This window comes from Rhamphochromis longiceps, linkage group LG4 (genome assembly GCF_057381845.1).
Source record: "Rhamphochromis longiceps isolate RC_006_pf linkage group LG4, R_longiceps_female_GT1.1, whole genome shotgun sequence".
In the NCBI taxonomy this organism is placed as follows: Eukaryota; Metazoa; Chordata; class Actinopteri; order Cichliformes; family Cichlidae; genus Rhamphochromis; species Rhamphochromis longiceps.
In genome coordinates this window covers 36,832,772-36,854,640 of record NC_140560.1, presented here as the reverse complement: position 1 = coordinate 36,854,640, position 21,869 = coordinate 36,832,772, and the positions used below count along the sequence as shown (strand labels likewise).

The 21,869-nt window shown below is 43.7% G+C and overlaps 1 protein-coding gene across 3 annotated transcripts; it reads right to left on the bottom strand.

Annotated features, from left to right (window-relative positions):
• Positions 1 to 4,633: 4,633 nt before the first annotated feature.
• On the bottom strand, positions 4,634 to 15,786 carry LOC146672266 (polyserase-2-like). Of its 3 annotated transcripts, XM_085404819.1 has the most exons (11): positions 15,723 to 15,777; positions 13,344 to 13,364; positions 12,993 to 13,155; positions 12,542 to 12,810; positions 9,109 to 9,254; positions 8,754 to 9,022; positions 8,331 to 8,504; positions 6,519 to 6,772; positions 6,283 to 6,380; positions 4,840 to 5,017; positions 4,634 to 4,767 (listed from the first exon to the last, which is right to left on the bottom strand). In XM_085404819.1, exons 1-11 carry the CDS (start codon positions 15,775 to 15,777, stop codon positions 4,634 to 4,636), a joined length of 1,761 nt encoding a protein of 586 aa, XP_085260945.1. The 3 variants fall into 3 exon arrangements, with proteins under 3 accessions (XP_085260945.1, XP_085260946.1, XP_085260944.1); XM_085404820.1 differs by having other exon boundaries at positions 4,634 to 5,017; positions 8,331 to 8,499; positions 8,629 to 9,022; positions 15,723 to 15,786; XM_085404818.1 differs by having other exon boundaries at positions 4,634 to 5,017; positions 8,331 to 8,496; positions 8,698 to 9,022.
• Positions 15,787 to 21,869: the final 6,083 nt, after the last annotated feature.

Here is a 21,869-nt window from a genome sequence, read left to right as displayed (position 1 = left end):
TCCAGCTACCTGGACACAGAACCTGAACTCGGTGCAACCTTCTTCCTTCTTTAACGTCAAGCATTCAGTCCTTGCCTTCAGCTGCTTCCTAGTCTTGATTTTTAAAGTAATACTACAGAATACCATCTAATGCTGGCTAGTCACATTCTTCCTTCTGTCTCCTTCACTTACATGCCCATTAAAGTCTCCTCCAATCACCCCTCTGTCCCCCCTTGGACACTTTTTACTAACGTTCATTAGATCGATGTAAGAAGTGCGTTTTTCTGATGTCACCTAATCAAATGTAGTTCAGTTTCATTGTGGCAATTATAATTTGCCCTGTCGTTTGTTCACTTAGATGTTAGATCTGCAGTGATATTATACTTTTTACAGTTAGTAAAGTCCACATAAAAATAACGGAGGTGGCCAGAACATTTAATTTTGCGCAATTTACAGTCCCAGATTATAATGAAGACTTCAGCTGACCTGCACAGGAAGAACAACGGCAGAACACCATCAGGTGAATGTCACCTGTCAACGTTCCTGCATGCTGATATTATTCTGATACTAATCTGTCAATCAGTGAACACCAACCTCACCCAAACTTTCACACTCTGTGGAGTGTACAGCGTTTTTTGTTTTCCAATGATTTACATAATTCAGTTCCTGTTTTCCTTTCAAATTTACACAGCAGAGAATTTTTAATAATAGTCTAACTCAGACCTTCCCAAAGTGTGTGTGTGTGTGTGTGTGTGTGGGGGGGGGGGGGTATGGAAAGGGGGGGGGGGGGGGGAGAAAAAACAAAACGCTTGAACACTGCTAGCACAGTGCGCCCACAGAAATGCAAAGCAGGAGATGAAGCATCGCTGAATGAATATATCTAAGCCAAAGACTGGAAAATATGGTGAAGCAAATCTTCCCTTTGGCTTCACCTGCACAAGTGCCGAGGTAGGTCTCCTGCAGAACTGGTTTTCCCTGCGTCGAGAGCAGCGCTGGGCTGTTTAAACCACGGACAAACAGGATCCCACAGCTGTTCATGCCCATATGGAAAAGAAATAGTAAAAACATATATGATTTACTCGTGAAAGTGGCCACTTTCTCATTACTTTCATATATTTTTTTTAGTAAGTATCCAAAACATACAAGTTTCATTGTATAATTTTTCAAGGGATCTTATATGTGGTTTCACTCTTGTATTCTTTTCATACAAGTTTCATACAAGACAGATAAAAACTTTATAAGATTTATATATATCTTTTCCATATGGGTGTTTTTGGACCCACTTTGCACAGAGAGGCATTTTTTGAAAAATGCATTGATAGCAACGTTGAATATTATTACACATACAGTAAAATAATCACACCGTGACGCCTCTGCCTTTCTAAATGGAGGGACAGTAACTGCGTGTAAAACCTGCAGACAGTCAGATTAACAGTATTTTGTCTCTATCTGCCATTCTGCAATTCATCTCATGTAAACAATAACGCGGCCACAGCGTGTCGTGAATAAAGGCACATACCTTTGACGCTGCGTGACCAACTCTGTATTCCTCGTCCACACGTAAACGCAAAAAAGGAGTTTTAAAAAAATCTCCGTTTTCAGTTTCTTTGTTATTCTCATTTAAAATTTTCAGCTTTTATTAAATAATTATCTGAATCTTACAACAAACGATTGATAGATTGATGCATATATACCACGAAAACATTGTATGTCACTGTCACAACAGCGTTTATTTTCATTCAAAGGCTTTATGGTTTTTCCTATAATGGCGGCCGGTCTCTAGTCAAAATGCCCGGGCCGATTTTTTTGTCCCAGTCCAGCCCTGTATGCAGCTCATCTGCAGCATGGTGTTACCTACATCCTCCTACTCAGAAGGCAGCAGTTCCTGGTTAGGTTTTGTATCATGATTGTAATTTAGGAGTGTTTACTATTTGTATACTTGAACACTGCTTGTTCTGGTGTCCATGTGGCTCAGAAATCGCAAAAGCTGATAGAAAGCACAAAAACAGCAACATTTTGGTCCTGAGTGGCCGACCTCCGCATCACCTCTGAGGTCTTCCTCTTGTCCTCCTGCCTGGCAGCTCCATCTTTATCATCTTTTGTCAAGTTAACCACCCTCCCTCCTCTACACATGCTCAATCCATCCCAGCCTGTTTGATTCTCAATTGTCCCACTGATGGAGGAATTTCCATCCCACTCACTGCCAGTGAACATCTTAACTTTAGCTTGACCTCCACAACTCCAGTGCTTCACAACAGGTCTCACTGCCATCTTCAAACCTTCCCTCTTGCTGCTCTCCTTCTGTCACAGATAACCTCTGATACTTCACCCTCAGTCTAAAACTTCAGGCTGAATTCTCTCAGGTGTGTAAAACAGGCAGGTGTAACATTAAAACACAGACAAAGTCAAATTCCTCTGATGTTGTAAAATTAACAAATGGTCTGTGGCCGCACCACCCAGCTCCACAGAATTATCCACAAGTGCTCCGTTCTCCTCCAGCTGCTCATCACTGATGCATCCAACCTTGTAGAGTAAGAGTTTAACAGAATCTCTCTCATTAAAGAAGCCTAACACTGCATGTGCACAAATCCACCAGTAGGGGGCGCTGAAAGCTGTCTTTTCACACTGCACACGATTCAGTTTGTGTTATTTCCCACAGGACAAAGACGGTGTTGGCTTTTTAGTTTTTCCCAACATTTATTAACTTTCTCCCACATCGTTGTTTACATAGTAATCAAATAAAATACTAAAACTGACAGAAAATTAAACCTCGTGATCGTAACGAAGTGTAATTTGACTCTTTTTCATGCCCTGCAGTCAGCTGCTGATGTTGGGCCTGTGTGTGTTTGAGTTGTATTTATTTACAATAAATAATGCTCAGCTGTATACTGTCTCAACAGCTTTCCAAGGCTTTCCGAAGATCAGTTAGAATTTCCCAAATATGGGATAAATCTAGGCTTTGATCTTTTTTCATGTTATCTGGATATTTGTGTGAAACTTTTTATTGTGTGTTTATGTTTTATGTTCATTGTCCAAAGACAGCCGTAACCCGATGGTCATGGCCCTGGGTCTGGTGACCAAGTGTTATGTTTTTGATTATTAACATCCTTTGATTTACTGTTAGTCATGGTTCTGTTCCTTCTGAGTGTGTCATGTCCCTTATGTAGGTTAAATTCTGTCTCCATGTTTATTTATTCGTTTTCCAGTTACATCTCATGCTCCCTCTGTTTGTGAGTCTGTGGTTTCCTGTTTTATTGTAATAGTTCTGTGTGCTGTGTTAGTGTATTCTGTTTTTCTCTTTACCAGATTCCATCGTTACCCTTGGTGTATATATTGTGTATGTTTTCCAAGGTTTTTGTAGTGGTCTGGTTATTATTTTGTGTTTAGGCATTCCTCTGTTTAGTTTGAGACTTATGTTTTTTCCCTTTCTTGTGGATCTGTCTTAATAAACGGCACGCCTTCAATTAAATCAGTTACTTTCTCTTATTTGGGTACTCATCCTTGTCGCTGCATGCTGTCTGCTTTAGCAGATGTGACGCTGATAACTGGTGTTCATTTTTTAAAATAAAACCCTTGTTGCTTCATTGCCCATGTCAGTCATGAAAAGGACATTTTTTAATCTCAGTGATATTTACACCAGAATAAAAAAATAACATTATAAAGTAGAACTTCAGCAGAATCAGTGAAAGAGCTTGCAACCATTCTCCAATAATCACTCACTTTACTGCCACCATAACAGATCCAATACCAGAGAGAGGTCAGTATGTGTGCTGCCCTTAAAGACAGTTCGGTTCTGTGAGCATTAAGTGCTTAACATTGGCCCAGGACATGAGGTAGGGATGGTCATTGTCTCTGTGTTCGAAAAAATCCACAAATATATTTCTCTAAACCTGATAAATATCCTACTGATCTGTTCAGTTTCAGAAAAACATGAAGTTTAAACTGCTGGGCTACATTTTTATGTTCAGTGCAAGATTTAGAGGATTTCTTCCAGTCCAGCCTGAATCTTGGGCTCCAGGTAGTCGTCCCTCAGAGGTACAGAAACACATTTCATTAATCTGCTTTTTCTTAAATGTCTATAGTTTCTCATAATGAGGTCAGTGTAAGGACAAGGCCCCACTAAATATAGACAAATGTAATTCCTTCATGTCATTTGATCTGTTCAGCTCACTGTGTTATGCTCATTAACTAAATTGGGATTACAGAGGTTGTGTAAATAAAACTTCCTCAGTGGAAGGAACTCAACTCAACTCTCCAGGCTGCACAGCGTGAGCCTGAATTCATCACAACGAATGTCTCATAGTGCACATAAATCATTTGCATATTAAAAAAAAATACTTTCATTGTAATCAGTAGAACCCCCTCCAATGATTGGATTGGATGATGGCACTGTACTGCCCTCTGGGATTTGAAGTCGACCTCTCTGTCGGAGGGTCATGATGTTTGCGCTGAAGATTCATCCAGGAGTATTTCATGTATGAATGCCTGTTTTGATTATCCAGAATATCATTACTGAGCTCTCTGTAGAAATCCAATCAAGGCAGAATCAGATCAAAGATTGACAGGCAAAGCTCTAAACCTGTAAAGTCTCAACATCGAAGCTTGTTCACATTCATCTGTGTCCATCACATCATGTGAATCAAGTTTGGGTTCCCTAAAGGCAGAGTTGGAGACAAAAGGCGAAGCTGAGGAGATGGAAGAAGACAAAGATGAAGGAGTGAGCAGGACGACCCTCGCTGCTGTTGAACACGCTTTTCGAGTCAGTAGTAGTGGTAACCATTGTGGTGGTGTAGGTACTGCTGGTAGTGGTAGTGACGGAGACATTGGTGGGGTTGGCGGAGTTGGCACTGGTGATATTCAAGGCTGGAGACAAGAGTGACTTGACCGTCTCAGACAGGAAGGAGTCAAAGGTCCTGAGTCTGGTGAAGGTCATGACTGAGCTTCGTCTTCTCCCGGCAGAGGAGCTTGGAGCTGTTAACACGACCGCCTGGAACCAAGAGCCGCCCTGCTTACACATCAGCGGCCCGCCAGAATCACCCTGAACAAACAGACAGGAAAGTTAGTGTTTCAGAGTTTGAGACACTCTGTTTACTAGAATGTGTGTAATGTAATGTGTATGTGTTAGTCCCCATAGGGAAATAGTTCCTCTGCATTTAACCCATTCACCCAGTGAAGCAGTGGGCAGCCACCAATGCAGCGCCCGGGGAGCAGCGTGTAGGGACGGTACCTTGCTCAGGGGTACCTCAGGGTAGCCGTTCAGTGGAGTTGAACCCCCAACCTTCCGATCATGGGGCCACCACTCTACCTACTGAGCTATCCCTGCCCAGTGAAAACCTTGGACCAAGATTATATTAACTACCTATAACTAAACGACCAGATTCAACTAGGTGTTAAAAACATTTTAGACAGTTGTAACAACAACAACAATAATAATCAGAATACATTCACTCTAATAAGAAATTTAGGCTTAAAACAAACATACAAAGGCACTAAATTGCGGCTCGGGAAGTGGCTGAAGCAAAAACTCGGGTGTGGGAGAAGTTTGGAGAGACGGAGAGTTCTTGACAGACGGATTGGTGCTGCGGCTGCAGTGATGCGGACGCTGCACCGGTCCGTCGTGGTGAAGAGGGAGCTGAGTGTAAAAGCGAAGCTCTCAATTTATCGGTTGATCTACGTCCCTACCCTCACCTATGGCCACGAGCTGTGGGTAGTGACCGAAAGAACGAGATCGCGGATACAAGCGTTGGAAATGAGCTTCCTCCGAAGGCTGGCTGGCCTCTCCCTTAGAGATAGGGTGAGAAGTTCGGCCATCTGGGAGGGGCTCAGAGTAGAGCCGCTGCTGCTCCACATCGAAAGGAGCCAGCTGAGGTGGTTCGGGCATCTGACAAGGATGCCTCCTGGGCGCCTCCTGGGTGAGGTGTTCCAGGCATGTCCCACCGGGAGGAGGCCCCAGGGCAGACCCAGGACACGCTGGAGAGATTATATCTCTCGGCTGGCCTGGGAACGCCTTGGTGTTCCCCCGGATAAGCTGGAGGAGGTGGCTCCGGATAAAGCGGATGAAGATGGATGGCACTAAATTAAATTAGCCTTAAATCTAATTGGCCCATAATGAAGACTGAGATTTCAAAGCTGGAAATTCTTACATGTTTATAAAGATTCCAAGCATTGTAAGCCCTGTGGAAATTGAAAATGATGAAACTATCCAAATTCATCACGTGGCTCTGATGAGCAGCTAAATCCACGGTCCAGAATAAACAACATGTCAGCAGACAGTGTTATAAGAAGAAGAATCCAGTCATTTACCTGCTGCAGTGCAAACACGTCTGTACAGATGCTCTCACTCGATGATGAGTTCCCACAGTTTACCACCGAGGTCTGAAACTGCTGCATAACTTCCTCAGCTAACATCATGAAAGATAAGAAAATCCTGATGTTTGACTAAAGAAACTGTAAGTGCAGTGGTCCACATGTGTAATCTGAGAGATGGACTGGTGCAGAGTCTGGGCAGAACTCTGTCAGCCTTCATGTTGCTGACTCACCTCCTCCTCTTCCAGGACTCCAACCGGCCGCCCAGCACGCCAAGCCCTCGGCGAAGGTTCTCCCGTTGTCCAAGCAGATGGGCTGGATGTAGTCGGTCAGGGTGGGCTGGGCAGATAGACGGAGGATGGCTATGTTGGTCCCGGTCGTGTTGCTCAGAGTGATATTTGTCACATTCAGCGTCACCTCAAAGGGGTTGGATCCATTTAGCTTCAGACGCCCCAACACGACAGTCCACTCGGACGCTACAGGGGAGCTGTGGGAGGAACGAAGCACACAAACATAAACTTCATCAGCTTCAAACAAGATCTACACCTTTACACTCAACTTCACGGGACCCAAGTTTTACAGATTTGAACCTGGTGACATTCAGGCCTGGTTCTAATTAAAGAGGTATATATTTAACTAGAAGACCCAGAGAGCTAATCAGTTAATGGTGAAGTTTTTCTCTTTGATTTAATTTGAAAAAAGTACAAAACACATCACAGAAAATGTTGCTGATGAAAAAAACAATCTGAGTCGAAGCCTTGCTTTATCTTTATAGAGCTGCACATCAGGTTGCACTGTAAATGACAATGTACCCATGGACTAGTTTTAACACAGAATCAGCTTAAATGCTAACCATGTGTTGGACTGATCAGCTACATGTGTGGAAAGTGTGGAAGTGTGGCACCATCAGGTGATGTGGGCTGGCACTGAGATCATCTGATCTGCTGGGACTGTGTTCAGTTTTCATTTTTAAAGACTCGCTCATTTCCTTAAAGGGATGGTTACATTTTCAGTCTTTTGGGCACAGTTTTCACTGGTGGATTAATCCACAGTGGAATAAAGTTTGTTTACAAAATTTTGACTCAGTGGAAAGAGAGAGTGTTCAGTCTCAAAAAGATCTCCACCATGTTTTTTGACCACCATTGGTGGTTGTTCATCTGCATGTTTATGCTTTTAATTTAATTCTGTACCTTTACTTTAGATTTTTCATGTTGTAATCCAAACAGTGTTGAACAGCTGCAAACTAAACTTTTCTTCATGTTGTCTGTGAAGGTTCTCAGTCATCCAGGTCATCGTAGTCTAAGGAGCTTGGAAAGAAACGTGTCTGGACTTCTTTAAGTTGCTTGAAGATCTCTCATCCGAGAAGCTTCTTCAGTTCTAAGGTCAAATGGTGGAAAGTCCCAGATTCAAGTGTCCCCCCCAGAGAGGGACAACAGGACCCCCCTTTATCATGTTGGAGCTTGATGGTGATTTGATTCCTGCCAGTCTTGTCCCAGTAAAGGTTTTTAATAGTGATTATCAGAGCCAGCACTACCATTTTGGACGGTAGACAGATTTTTTAAATTCCACCTGAGCTAATCATCTTGGTATTGGCTCTGCCTCTTAGATCTTCGCTGTCAAATAGGGAAAATATGTTTCAACATAAAATGTAAATATGTGGTACAACTGGTCCGTGGTACAACTTTTGCTTGTGCTGTTGTTGGTCTGTCAGCCAGCTATGGAGAAGAATTCTAGACTACAAAGAGCTGAAGTGAAACTGAAGGTTTAAAACAATGAATAGTATCCACTGCAGCCGCTGTCTGTACCCTTTATGCTGCATTTTTTTCAAATCTTTAATGATTTTCTTGTGCCTCTTTTTGTGAACTCAACTGTCTCTTTGTCTCTTCCGGTTCTGGCCCACTTGTCAACTAATCAGCATTTGACTGATGCACAGTGTCATCAATGTCAACTGGACGTGAACACGACTGTGGTGGAGGGAAAGTCATGTCATTTACTCAGTCCCCAGAGGATGAACTGTATCATTGTCTGTCCAAACTTCAACTGACCTTGAGAAGCAGTTGGCGTTGCTCAACACTGAGTCCAAGGCCACCAGAGACCCATCACACACGTGACTTCCATTCTTCTGTAGGCTCGCCATCCACGGCCACGAACCAGCCACCACTGAGGGTCCCCCCATGTTGCGAGAATTCCTTGGAGCTTGTCCACAGACCAGTGCTGAAAAAATAAACAGAGGAAGACACAAAGAAATTTTAAAAACTTGGACCGCATGAACCCATCAGCTTGAGGTCAGGTAGGTTAGACCAAACCATTTTTTAATAAAGTGCTTTCATGATGGACACTCACAGTGGGGAGTGGTTGAAGGTCGCGTGGTTGTTGTAATGATGGCGGCTCTGTTGGTGGTTGTTGCAGGGACTGTGGTTGTTGTGGTGGGGATTGTGGTTGCAGGTGTGGTAGTGGTGGTTGAAGGTGTGGTGGTGGTTGGAGGGGTGGTGGTGGTTGGCACTGGTGGCAGTCCTGTGCAGGAGACACTGAGGTCACTGTCGGTCCCAGTGGACGTGAACGTCATGAAGCCTGGCTGGTTGGAGGAGATCTGGCTCCTGATCCAGGTCTGGTACTGGGATACTCTGGCGTAGACTCCTGGAAGATTCGGCCTGGCACAACCTTCCCCAAAACTGACGACTCCCGCCTGAATCCAGCGACCGCTCTGCTTGCTCACCATTGGACCTCCTGAATCCCCCTTTGAGAGCAGAAACATTTACTGTTAGCTGAGGAGAAGAAACTGTAGAAGGTGAAAATGTGCCAAACACAGGTAACAACAATCACCTGACAGGAGTCCTTTCCTCCTGCACTTAACCCGGCACAGATCATGTTGTCAGTGATTGATCCCACTCCATAGTCACAGTTACACTGCCTGTTTCCCACAACAGGAACCTCCACCTCCATCAGGTTTTGTGGAGAAGGAAGGGACACTGAGACGGACAAAAAAATCAAACAAAAATCTGCTCAAAAAGTTCAACATTTATTGTCCTATCTGCTTGTGGAACATATAGGTGGTCAGCATAAGTTTGGTACCAGAATGATCTTGTAGCCACGATTCCTCATGTATCAACCTCATTTTATAATAACCTCATGTTTTAAAAGCCATCCATCCATCTTCTTCCGCTTTATACCTAAGCAGAGAAGCCCAGACCTCCCTCTCCCCAGCCACCTCCTCTAGCTTTTCTGGGGGAACACCAAGGCGTTCCCAGGCCAGCCGAGAGATATAATCTCTCAAGCGTGTTGTGCGTCTGCCCTGGGGCCTCCTCCCGGTGGCACATGCCCGGTACACCTCCCCATAAGGAGCCCAGGAGGCATCCTTGTCAGATTCCCGAACCACCTCAGCTGGCTCCTTTCGATGTGGAGCAGCAGCTGCTCTACTCTGAGCCCCTCCCAGATGGCCGAACTTCTCACCCTATCTCTAAGGGAGAGGCCAGCCACCCTTCGGAGGAAGCTCTTTCCAACGTTTGTATCCGCTCTCTCATTCTTTCGGTCGTGACCATAGGTGAGAGTAGGGACGTAGATCGACCGGTAAATTGAGAGTTTTGCTTTTAAGCTCAGCTCGTTCTTCACCACGAGGGACTGATGCAGCGAGACCCCGAGATACTCAAACTCCTCCACTTGAGGCAGGAACTCATCTCTGACCCGGCGTGGGCACTTCACCCTTTTCCGGATAAGAACCATGGCCTCAGATTTGGAGGTGCTGATCCTCAATTCCTCTGCTTCACACTCAGCTGCAAACCATTCCAGCGCGAGCTGGAGGCCGTTACCCATTGAAGCCAACAGAACCACATATCTGCGGAAAGCATAGTTGAGATTCTGAGGCCACCGAAGTGAAAGCCCTTCGCCACTTGGCTGCACCTAGAAATTCTATCCATAAAAGTTATGAACAGAATCGGTGACAAAGGGCAGCCCTGGAGAAGCCCATCACCCACTGGGAACGAGTCCAACTTATTGCCGGCTATGCGAACCAAGCTCTTGCAACGGTTGTATAGGGATTGAATGACCCGTAGCAATGGACCAGACATCCTATACTCCCGCAGCAGCCCCCACAGGACACCCTGAGGGCCACGGTCGAATGCCTTCTCCAAGTCCACAAAACACATGTAGACTGGTTGGGCAAACACCTATGCACCCTCAAGTATCCTTGAGAGGATAAAGAGCTGGTCCAGTGTTCCGCGACCAGGACGAAAACCGCATTGCTCTTCCTGTATCCGAGGTTCCAGCACCCTGGCATAAACTTTCCCCAGGGAGGCTGAGGAGTGTGATCCCCCTGTAGTTGGAACACACCCTCCGGTCCCCCTTGCTAAAAATTGGAACTACCACCCCGGTCTGCCAGTACAGGGGTAACCGCCCCTGATCTCCCTCCGTTTCTTTCCCTCCGTGGTCCTTGTCCCTAGTCTCTTGTCTCCAGTATCTTTGTGTTTAGTATTAGTTCCTGGTTTGGGTTTGTTTTTGCAAGTTTATTGTTTATAGAGGTTTTTTTTTCTGCAACTGCAACATTTTGGGTCCTACATCCTGACTGCCACAGCCATTTCATAACATTAACACTACAGAAACATGTATCGGATTGACTTTGTTCAGGAGCAAGCCGGTGGGATAAAACACCTCTAATTTACAGTAATGTGAATCACACATGGTAAAATTTAGCTTATTTGTCTGTCCGTCTTCAGACAGTAGTTCTTGTAAAGCACCAGAATATTATCACATGCTCTGTGGCAGGGTGTGGTCTGTGGTTCCACTGCAGAGGGGATAGTGGGTTCAGGCGGCAGTAGCAGGGAGGCTGGCAGACCAACTGGCACCAATGTGGTATTCCATACTTTAGTAAGTGGCTGGAATTAGAGGGGAAAGGTGGAACTGTATGGGCTCAAATTGTGGTCATAAATAAATTGTAGTAATAAGCTCAGTAAAGCGGCAAACCCATCTGTTCTCTGACTGGACTGTTAAATTTGTGATTGACATCACATTGACCAATCAGCTGAAGGGAAGAAAAATCGGGGCTAAATTCATACTTGTTGAAACCCACACACAAGCGAGGGCACGTCCAGTTTTTGCTTTGTATCTGTAAACAGACCTTAACAAAAAAAAATTGTAACTTGCACACACGCACACACACACGCACGCACATGCATGCACGCACGCGCACACACACACACACACACACACACACACACACACACACAAACAAACTTCCTGTTTTACTTTGAAGGTATGTGTCATATGTCTTTGCGTCCTCGTTTCGTCAGCTCTGATTTCTCCCTGGATTCAAGTTTCAGTTTGGTTTCATCAGTTTCCCGGTTTCGAGTTTTCTTAGTTCCCTGTGTTTACTATCTCCGCTCCTGTTGAATCCTGCACTTCTTGTAAATAAAGCTCGTTCTCATCACAACCTCTGCCTGCACGGGTCCTCACCTCACCTCCACATAGCCTGCCTTGCCAGCCAGGACAATTTATAGATGCATGAACATAAAAATGTCAATGACCAACATGGAGAAATGTTTCATGAAGACATTGTAAACAAGGAGAAATGCGACAAGGCAAAGTGGAGCCTGGCAGAGTTGGAAAACTTTTGTTGAAGACTGGTACACAACTCACCACACAATGACTTGCTGCATATCATTTCTAAGTTGCTTACATTTGAATATAAAATGTATTCAGTAAGCAGGAAAAACTTGAAAAGTGATGGGCAGTGCTACCTGGCAATAAAAAGATAAGACAAGCAAGCTTGCAGCTGTTTCTGCATAAGTAAGACTTAACATCTGCAAGGAGAAAATCAAGATCATGGAAATAAATATAGCTGTCTCAGAAGTAGTAACACAGACATGGATTCCTTCCCTTACATTGGGAGTGTCATTAAAAGTTGGGAGAACAGACAAAGCAAAAGCCTTCTTACAGCTGAAGAACATCTGGAACCAGAGAATACAAGATTACCTCTCTGAACGAGAGGCCAAAGAATTTATGGCAACAAGATGCCTGAAAAGATACCAAGACGTTGAGATACAGATGGCATCAGACGGTTTGTTCTAGCCATTATTTTCTATTGAAGGCACAATTCAAATTTAAAAATGAAACATTTTAAAAATAATGTGTTTGCAGTCATCAGAATCTCTTTAGCTCACAGAAGAAGAATTATATTGCTCTAAATATTTCTGAGACAGCACTCTTATTCCCTGCATTATAATCAACTTTACTCTAAAACCAATCAGGTGTCTTTATGACCCACCTCCTTCTCCAATGTTGCCCCAGCCGGTGACCCAGCTGTTAACACCGCTGTAGAAGATGCTGTCTGAAGCTGCCAGGCAGACGGGAGAAATGTAGTTGTTGAAGGTCACCGGTGAGGAGAGCCTCAGCAGGCAGACGTCGTTGTCGTTGGTACCAGAGTTGTAGTTTGGATGTTTGATGATCTGTGTTACTGTTCGAGACACTGCATTGGGATTAGATCCCTGTAGACTCTGACGGCCCAGATTCACAGTCAGACCGCTTGCAGTAATGCTGAGATCAGGAAACGAAACGATGCACAGTTATTGTGATTGTTAAAATGAAATGACATCTTTGACTTTCTGCCCTGTTAGCTATTTATCGTGTTACACCCCTGGTCCCCTGATGGGGAGTTTTCATAATGTCTTTATTCCACTAAATCATGTTTAGAGTGCAGCTTCAGCCTCATTACTCACGTTTGAAAGCAGTGAGCAGCAGTCAGCACCCACTGACTGTTAATGAGGGATCCTCCACAGAAGTGGGACCCAAATCTTTGCAGACTGACCTGCCAGGGCCAGCTGCCAACAGGGGCCACCTGTCCTCCTACAATCCTGGTGTTGAGCTTTGGCTGACCACAAACTGAAGACCGACATTAAAACACAGAGTGAGCATTACTGTAGGAGCTGTAAACTCTCAGCACTACAAACTGCTGAGTGAGGACACAGTGATCCTGGAGTCTACAGTTCACTCACAAACTAATATTCATATGAAACAAAAGATTTATTACACATAAAACTAAATCATTACACAAAGAAGCTTTTTCTTACCACCCAGCTGTGACTCAGACTCTGAAACACAGAAAACAATAGTGGTAAAATTGACTGGCTGTGGTTAGCTGAAAGCATCCAGCAGAGGCTCCAGCAGAGAGTCAGTCCCCACAGACTCCCATATTAAAACGTTAGAGCAGAAATAAAAATGTTTACAGCCTGTGCACACAGTGGATGTTGTTCTACTAATACCACTACTACATTACTGCAGAGGCTGACAGTGTTATGTTCATTCATCCATCTCAGGGTCAGAGGAGAGTATGACACAGAAATTTAAAGAAACACAACACTGACTTCAGTTAAAGGTTCACATTCAAACACGACACAAACAGATGCACGCAATCAAAATATAGTTTTCCAAAGGTAGGTGTCCAACATCACCTCAGCTGTAGTAATTATTCTCATTTGTCCCATGAGTGGATAAATATTAGTAATGATACTAATGCATTAGTAATATTTATCCATAAGTCATGAGAACCTTAACTTCCCCATGAACATGAACATGTCTTCACATTCTTGCTATGGTATTTTAAAGTTATGTTTACTGAAGCCTACATAATTGTACCAAATAAAGTGACTTCCTTCATTCATGTGCAAGAGAAGCATTAGAAATATCCTGTCTCAGAGTGACGCTGAAAAACTAGTTCATGCATTTATTACTTCCAGGCTGGACGACTGCAATGAACTGTAAAAAAAATCCTGCTCCTCACATACAAGGTCTTAAATAATCAGGCCCCATCTTATCTTAATGACCTTGTAGTACCATATCACCCTATTAGAGCACTTCGCTCTCGCTCTGCAGGCCTACTTGTTGTTCCTAGAGTATTTAAAAGTAGAATGGGAGGCAGAGCCTTCAGTTTTCAGGCCCCTCTTCTGTGGAACCAGCTTCCAGTTTGGATTCAGGAGACAGACACTATCTCTACTTTCAAGATTAGGCTTCAAACTTTCCTTTTTGCTACAGCATATAGTTAGGGCTGGACCAGGTGATCTTAGTTACACCGCAGGGCTAAGGTTTAAGATTTTGATGATTTGATGACATATAAAGAAAATTCTGATTTTGTTATCACCAACAAAAATAACTTTTGAATATCCAACTCACAACATATTTGTCACGCCGTTAGGCGTCTCATAGCAGTGCAAAAGGTACCTTTCCACATCCTCATGAAACACTCTGGTTTCTCAATTGAATCGAATAGAAGACATGCTTAGGGAAGAGGCTCTAGCGTCCATTCCAGCCCCAACCTTAACCACAACCTGAACCCTATCACAAAGTGTTTTCCAAAGTGATTCATGATCAAAAGTACATAATGCTTTTTTAGGTTGATTTTCATGCCACACGTAAAACCCATCTATAGATTCATTCCAACCCGCTCTCATGCCTCCTTACGGATCCCCACAAGGGACATGGGAGAAAAAAAAAATTAACAACAAACTCGGGATCTCGCAAAAATTTTAGCTGCATTCTTCGGAGGCCGCCAACTCGAAGCCGACCCAGAGGTCGAGGCACGATGTGCCAGGAGAGCGGTGTTCCTCGCGGCTGTAGTAGGTATCGACCTCCCGTCAGCTTCGAGATGGTGGGTGTCAGATCTCCGAAAACGTCGGAGCACTTTTGCAAATATGTGATGTCTTGTAAACCGAGCTGATATCTGACGTTTACACAACTACAATTATGCTTCAAAATATCTTAAAAGTGTATTTTGTGACCCAGAAAGAGTAATATTACAACTAAGTAGCTGCCGCCATTGTTGGAATTCAACTTTTGCGAGATCTTGAAAAAGTTTCGCGAGATCCCGAGTTAGTTTTGCGAGCTCTCGCAAAACTTTTGTGAGATCTCGCAAAAGTCTGTCTTAATTTTTTTTCTCCCATGTCCCCTGCGGGGCTCCGTACCTCCCAACGCATAACATACGGATGAATTGTCACAGCCGTCGGTATGTTGCGTGCTGGGATGAATGTGTTGGAATGTACAATCTACAAAGGACTGTGAGCCACATATTTACACTGTAATACCTGTTCTAAGTCCTAAGTGTTGACGAATACCACCCATATTAGAAAATATGGTGAAGTAACCAAAAAGAAACTGAAAGGAACATAAAAAGGAATTTCAGGTATTAAGAGGGGAAAGTTTTTATTTCGATGTGCAGTTATTGCCAGTTATGTGACTTTGGGAGATTTTATTCCACTTTTCCATTTTTCCAGTGCCTTTCTTAATTTGATTATTTTCCCTTCGTCCACCCAGTGTGATATTCCCTCCTGCTTCGAAAAGTGAATTTTTAAATTCCAGGATTTCCTGCAGTGTCACTTTAAAGTGAAGCGATGTGCTCCTGAGTGTTTTCACCCTCTGAGTCGTACCTGATGCAGGTGTGTGCAGAGAGCTCTTACCTTGGGTCAGGAGCATCAGCCCAGCAGCCAAACACATCACTTTGTAGAAAGCCATCGCTGTAAGATCCAAACATCCAGACCTGCTGAGGCATAAATAACCTTCCTCTCTCCTCCTCCTCTCTGTCTGCATTAAACACACCTCTCTCAGACACCTGTCTGACGACACACCCAACACCTCACTGCAGCTCACCATTTCAGCTTTCAGGCAGCAATGTTGAACGTTTTTATTAATCCTTTCCAGCAGTCCTGTCTATGTCCTTCAGCTCCCTGACTATCCCACTTCTTCTCTCTTCATCTGAATGCTTTCCTGTACTTCCTCATTCCAACACCAAGTCTTCTTCAGTACACCAAACACCTTCTTGGATGTTTCCCTCAGTGCTTTCCCAGCTATCTGGTAACTTTTTCTTACCACCCAGAGCTCTCCATCTCTTATTTTAGCTGCTTCCTCTTCTTCATGTTTAAAGTCTTCCTACTGACTGCCATCGAATTCTCCCTGAGACCAATGTGCAGTCTCATATCTCAGATTGCAGTTTCTACAAAAGATATACTTTTATCACCCAGCAACATCAGTTTCTTTATTTATTTTCTTTATGTCAAACACAAAATGTAACAAAAACAGCAAACATTTTGGTGTTCGTTAAAAGATTCTGTTCCACCCATCCATCCAAAGACAGGTTGTTTCTCTCATCAGTATGATAAATCCACTTATTTCATATGATTTGAATCAGGTTTTTGTGAATGAATGAGCTAGATACACAAGATGAAGATACACAACACATCTGTTCTGTGAAGGAAACAGATTCATTTCATATTTATCTGCAGTGACAGCGGGACTGACACAATAGGAAGTGCCAACAATGAGCCTGCCCAGGAATAAACCGGTCAGACTGCACCAGGTTTCCCCGAATGAACAAATGAACTGAGTTCACTGCCAGTTATATAACGTGAAAGTGTAGTCTTCTATTTCTCAGTGATAGCTCCAGTTTTCTTTATTTTGTAGAGGTGGCATGGGGAGACTGAGGGCAATATTAAATACTCTGCACATGCTCAGTAGGAGTGCAGTTACTTCCCTTATGCAGACGAGAACAAAACTGATTTTCTCAGAAGGAAATGAAGAAGACACCTTTGAGTCACAAAGACAATAGAGATTATTTATATTTTCTATGGTTATACTATATAAATAATAAGTGATTGGTCTAATTAGGTTTAGCTGTGTCTCCCTCCTGTGTGCCATTTCCTTGTTACCTTGTGTGTGTATATTTGGGGGGGGGGGTCCAAATTCATGGGCTGCATCCTCCTGAGGCCGCATTTGTGGGCCGATTACGTCACAGCGACGCGCCGAAGGCTGTCCAAATTCATTGACTCCTCCGAATGCGGCCGACAAATGCGTCCTCCTTTTCCCCGGATTTGAAGGATGGGTCGGGTGTGTCCTTCATGGTCCACCATATCCCAGAATTCATAGCGCGGCCCAGCCAATTCCAGTTTCCAACAATGGCGGCAGCTACTAAGTTTTAATATTACTCTTATTAATCTTTCTGGGTCACAAAATAAACTTTTAACATATTTTCAGGTGAGAAAGTAGCTGTGTAAACTTCAAATATCTGCTCTGTTTATCAAGACATCACATATTTGCAAAAGTGCTCTGACGTTTTCAGAGACGTCTGTTACCCACCAGCTCGACAGCTGACCGGGAGCTCGAGGGTCACACTAGAGATGTGAGTGAAGTTGGCCCCCTGCCTTCTTCAAATCCAACAAAAGTGGTATCAAACACTTGTGCTGGTTTATGCTGCAAATTTTTTTGTTTGTGCCGCTTTCACTTTAAAGATATCAACAAAAATTTCTAGAGGTCAACAGCCCCCCCCCCCCCCCCCCCCACACACACACACACACACACACACACATTAACGGAATCAAACAAAATTTATGACGAACGTTTGTGCTGGTTTGTGTTTTTATTGTTTTGGCTTGCTTTGTTTGTTCGTGAGTAAATCAGTGTGGCTGAGATCAAAGTTATTAGATTAGATTAGATAAAATAAAACTTTATTAATCCCTCGGGTGGGTTCCTCCGGGATTTTCACACAGCTGAATAAACGTCAAACAGAAAACTGATTAAACAGAAGTGTGAGAACGTCGAGAATATATGTCAGTGTACTTTTATATTTTAGACAGCAAGGAGCAGACGGACGAGTTTATTAAACTCCACCGACACAGCGGTGACGCAAATCTGAAGGCTCGACCGTCCAATTTCACAGCCGTTTACTTCCGGTCTATCCGACCTTCTGAGGACCCCTGCCCATGTAGACCCCGAAGGACGGGAGCTCAGGAGGATGCAGCCTATGAATTTGGACACCCCTTTTGTGTGTGTTTATCTCTGCTCTTTGTCCGAGCATCTGTTTGTCATGCCCTGTGTTACCTCAACCCTCAGTCTCCTCGCTTTTCAGGTTTAGTTTCATGTTTCTCAGTTTTCCCAGTTTAGGTTTTCCTTAGTTTCTGTTCATGCCACCCCTGCTTCTGTTTGTAACCCCTCACTTGTAAATACACTCACTCGGGGTAACCAGTGCCAGCTCTTGGGTCCACTTCTCTCTCTCTCTCGCCGCATGATTTGCCTCTGCCAATTGTGATGCCTTTAGTTTTCAGTACTGGTGTGCGTAACATATATTGTGTTCATATTACCTCTGTTCTGCTAATCTCAAGCAGATTTGGCATAGCTACATCTTACTAATTAGCCTTAACAGTGTAATGGTTCATAATGTGGGTTCAAACACAGTTTTTTCCTCATTTATACTGTAATCTTTTTAGGTGTTACTGATAATATCAATACAGTTCAGCTGATCCAGGGTGGTGGCATTGTGCTTGCTGGTGTGGATTACTGGAATACTGGATGGAACTGAGACACCTGTGATTTTCCTCCTCCTTATAAATACAAACCATCAGAAGCCCTTTGATTAAACAGCTGATTTAACTTGTTTTGGAAAAAAAACCCTGCTCTGTGACTTCATGATTCTTCGTGATTCAAGTCTGAACATCTACCCTGAAAATGTGTGTGTTTTGGGGTGGGTGGGGGGATTTTAAAAAATGGTTCTCATGAAATACTGTAATGGTAACATTATGTGAACATTTTATTTCTGAAAGCAAATAGCAAGCTCGATCTGCCAGTAAGTGATAACAAGAAGAAGAGGGAACATGTTTACAGGCACGCTGAAGTGCAGGTTCATGTTTGTAGTGCCAGGAATGGACCTGAAGGTGATAAACAAAGAGGTCAAAATAGATCTTATGACACTTTTTTGTAAATAAGCAGGTTATTAAAGACTTGAATCCAGAGCAAGTGAAGAGCTTGCACAAGCTCAGGTTGAGACACCTGAAACACAGGAGTTTTATTGAGATAGAAAAATGACAACAATGTGACACCAATAAACCAGGAAACAAAAAAAACATGAGCAGAGACTCCACCCTTTCTTTGCAAACCAGAACATTGCCATCACTGTCATTCTTAGTAAGAATAAACTTAATAATCATAATCAAAGGTGCTTGCAAAGAAAAGCGTCTGGACTTCTTTAAGTTACTTGAAGAAGGTTTCACCTCTCATCCGAGAAGCTTCTTCAGTTCTAAGGAACTTGGAGTAATTAGGACCCTACACCACCGGGCAGAACATGTTCCCTCTAAGCCTGAAGGGAAAAAGAAGGAACACACACATGTAAAGGAAGCACTCAAAACGTGCGGCTATCCTAAATGGGCGTTCTTAAAGTCACACACACACACACACAAACTACCTACAAAGATAGTCTAAGGAGCTTGGAAAGAAAAGCGTCTGGACTTCTTTAAGTTGCTTGAAGACGTTTCACCTCTCATCTGAGAAGCTTCTTCAGTTCTAAGGTCAAATGGTGGAGAGTCCCAGATATAAACCTAGTGGGAGTGACCTCCCACAGAGGGACAAAAGGACCCCCTGATGATCCTCTAATCGCCTGAGCCAAGGTGTGAAACTGGGCGTGGGTCCCAATCAGCCAGAGTTTCGGGTGTGTTCATTGTGAAACCTGGCCCCACCTTATCATGCGAATTCCTGAGATCAGATGGCCCAGGATGTGAGTGGGCGTTAAGGCGTCGGAAGGATCTCAAAACTGGATTATAGATGGCAGAGAGTTGGTGTCGTAAACCCCGCCTCTGTTCAAAGATGGTCGCTCACAGTGGACGTAAATGGCTTCTTTCACTCCTCTTTCAAACCATCTGTCCTCTCTGTCCAAAATGTGAACATTGGCATCCTCGAAAGAGTGACCTTTGACCTTTAGATGCAGATGGACTGCTGAGTCTTGTCCTGTGGAGGTGGCTCTTCTGTGTTGTGCCATGCGCTTGTGAAGTGGCTGTTTGGTCTCTCCAATGTAGAGGTCAATGGTCAATGGTCAATGGTAACTTTATTGTCCCTGATGGGAAATTGATTCGCAGTATGTCAAAACAAACAACAAACATACAACCAACACATCACGTACACTCATTAAAAAAATAAAAAAAAATAAAAAATGCTGCACTGTACAGCATACACCACATTGTTAAGTTTGTGTTTTGGCGTTTTGTCTTTCGGGTGAACCAGTTTCTGTCTGAGTGTGTTGCTGGGTCTGAAATGCACCGGGATGTCGTGCTTGGAGAAAACTCTCCTAAGTATTTCTGATACACCGGCTACATAGGGGATGACAATGTTGTTGCGTCTGTCCTTCTTATCCTCCCTCGCTGGTGTCTGATCTTCTTTTCTGTGCCTCTTTGCTGACTTTAAGAACGCCCAATTAGGATAGCCGCACGTTTTGAGTGCTTCCTTTACATGTGTGTGTTCCTTCTTTTTCCCTTCAGGCTTAGAGGGAACATGTTCTGCCCGGTGGTGTAGGGTCCTAATTACTCCAAGTTCCTTAGAACTGAAGAAGCTTCTCGGATGAGAGGTGAAACGTCTTCAAGCAACTTAAAGAAGTCCAGACGCTTTTCTTTGCAAGCTCCTTTGACTACAATGACCTGGATGACTGAGAACCTTCACAGACTTAATAATCATATTTTTCTTTAATATTTTTCAGGTATTGGTGAGGTAGAGTAGTCTTTTTTCAGTTCGATTTCATTTAAAAAGCACCAAATCACAACAACAGTAACATCAAGCACTTGGCAATAATGGGAAGGAAAACTTAACAGAAAGAAACCTCGAGCACACCCAGGCTCAGTCAGCCAGGCTGGGGGTGAATAAGGGGGAATAAGACAGGACAAAGACACATGGTGGAAGAGAGCCAGAGATTAAGAATAACTAATAATTAAATGCAGAGAGGTGTGTAGACACAGAGTGAGTGAAAAATTCACAACCACTGGTGCCGTCGTTGATTGGGTATCAATTAATTGACCCCCTCTCCATATGAAAAATGGGGCCAGCCCAGGACTACCAAGGTGTACCTAATGAAGAGGCCAGTGAAGCGAGTGTAAGTCATTCCCTAGTTAAAATGCCAGTTACTCAATTATTGTTCAAAAGGTTGAGTGTGTAGACTACACAAACGGTAAAACAACATTACCCTGAAAGATTTTTGTGAGTTATTGGTTTCAGTGCTATCAAACTCCAACTTCACCATGAAAGATGCAGCGATGTGTTCCCCTGAGTAAGAGACGCTTTTTGTCTTTTCTCTGAGAATTCCTGTTCTTTCTCATCTTTCATTGATCTTCTTAAAATCAAAATTAGAATTAAATTTTAACATCTGCAGGAAGCTCCTGAGGATGTTTTACCAGTCGGTGGTTGCTGGAGTACTTTTCCATGCTGTGGTGTGCTGGGGGAGCAGCACAGTAAAGAAGGACTCATCCAGGCTGGAAAAACTGATCAGGGAGGCTGGCCCTGTGGTCGGCATGAAGCTGGACACTCTGGTGACAGTGGCAGAGAAAAGGACACTAAAAAACTGCTAGAATTATGGGCAATGCTGGGCATCCTCTGCACACAGTCATAAACAACCAGAGGAGTCTGTTCAGTGACAGGTTGCTTCAAAGACAAGAAACAACAGACTTAAAAACTCGTTTGTCCCACACGCCATCAGACTGTTCAACTCCTCTCTGGAGGGGAGGGGAGACAGGGGGACAAAGGAGGGGGGGACAACTAATCTGTACTAAGCTGTAGTGCCTCTTCACAGTGCAATACTTTTT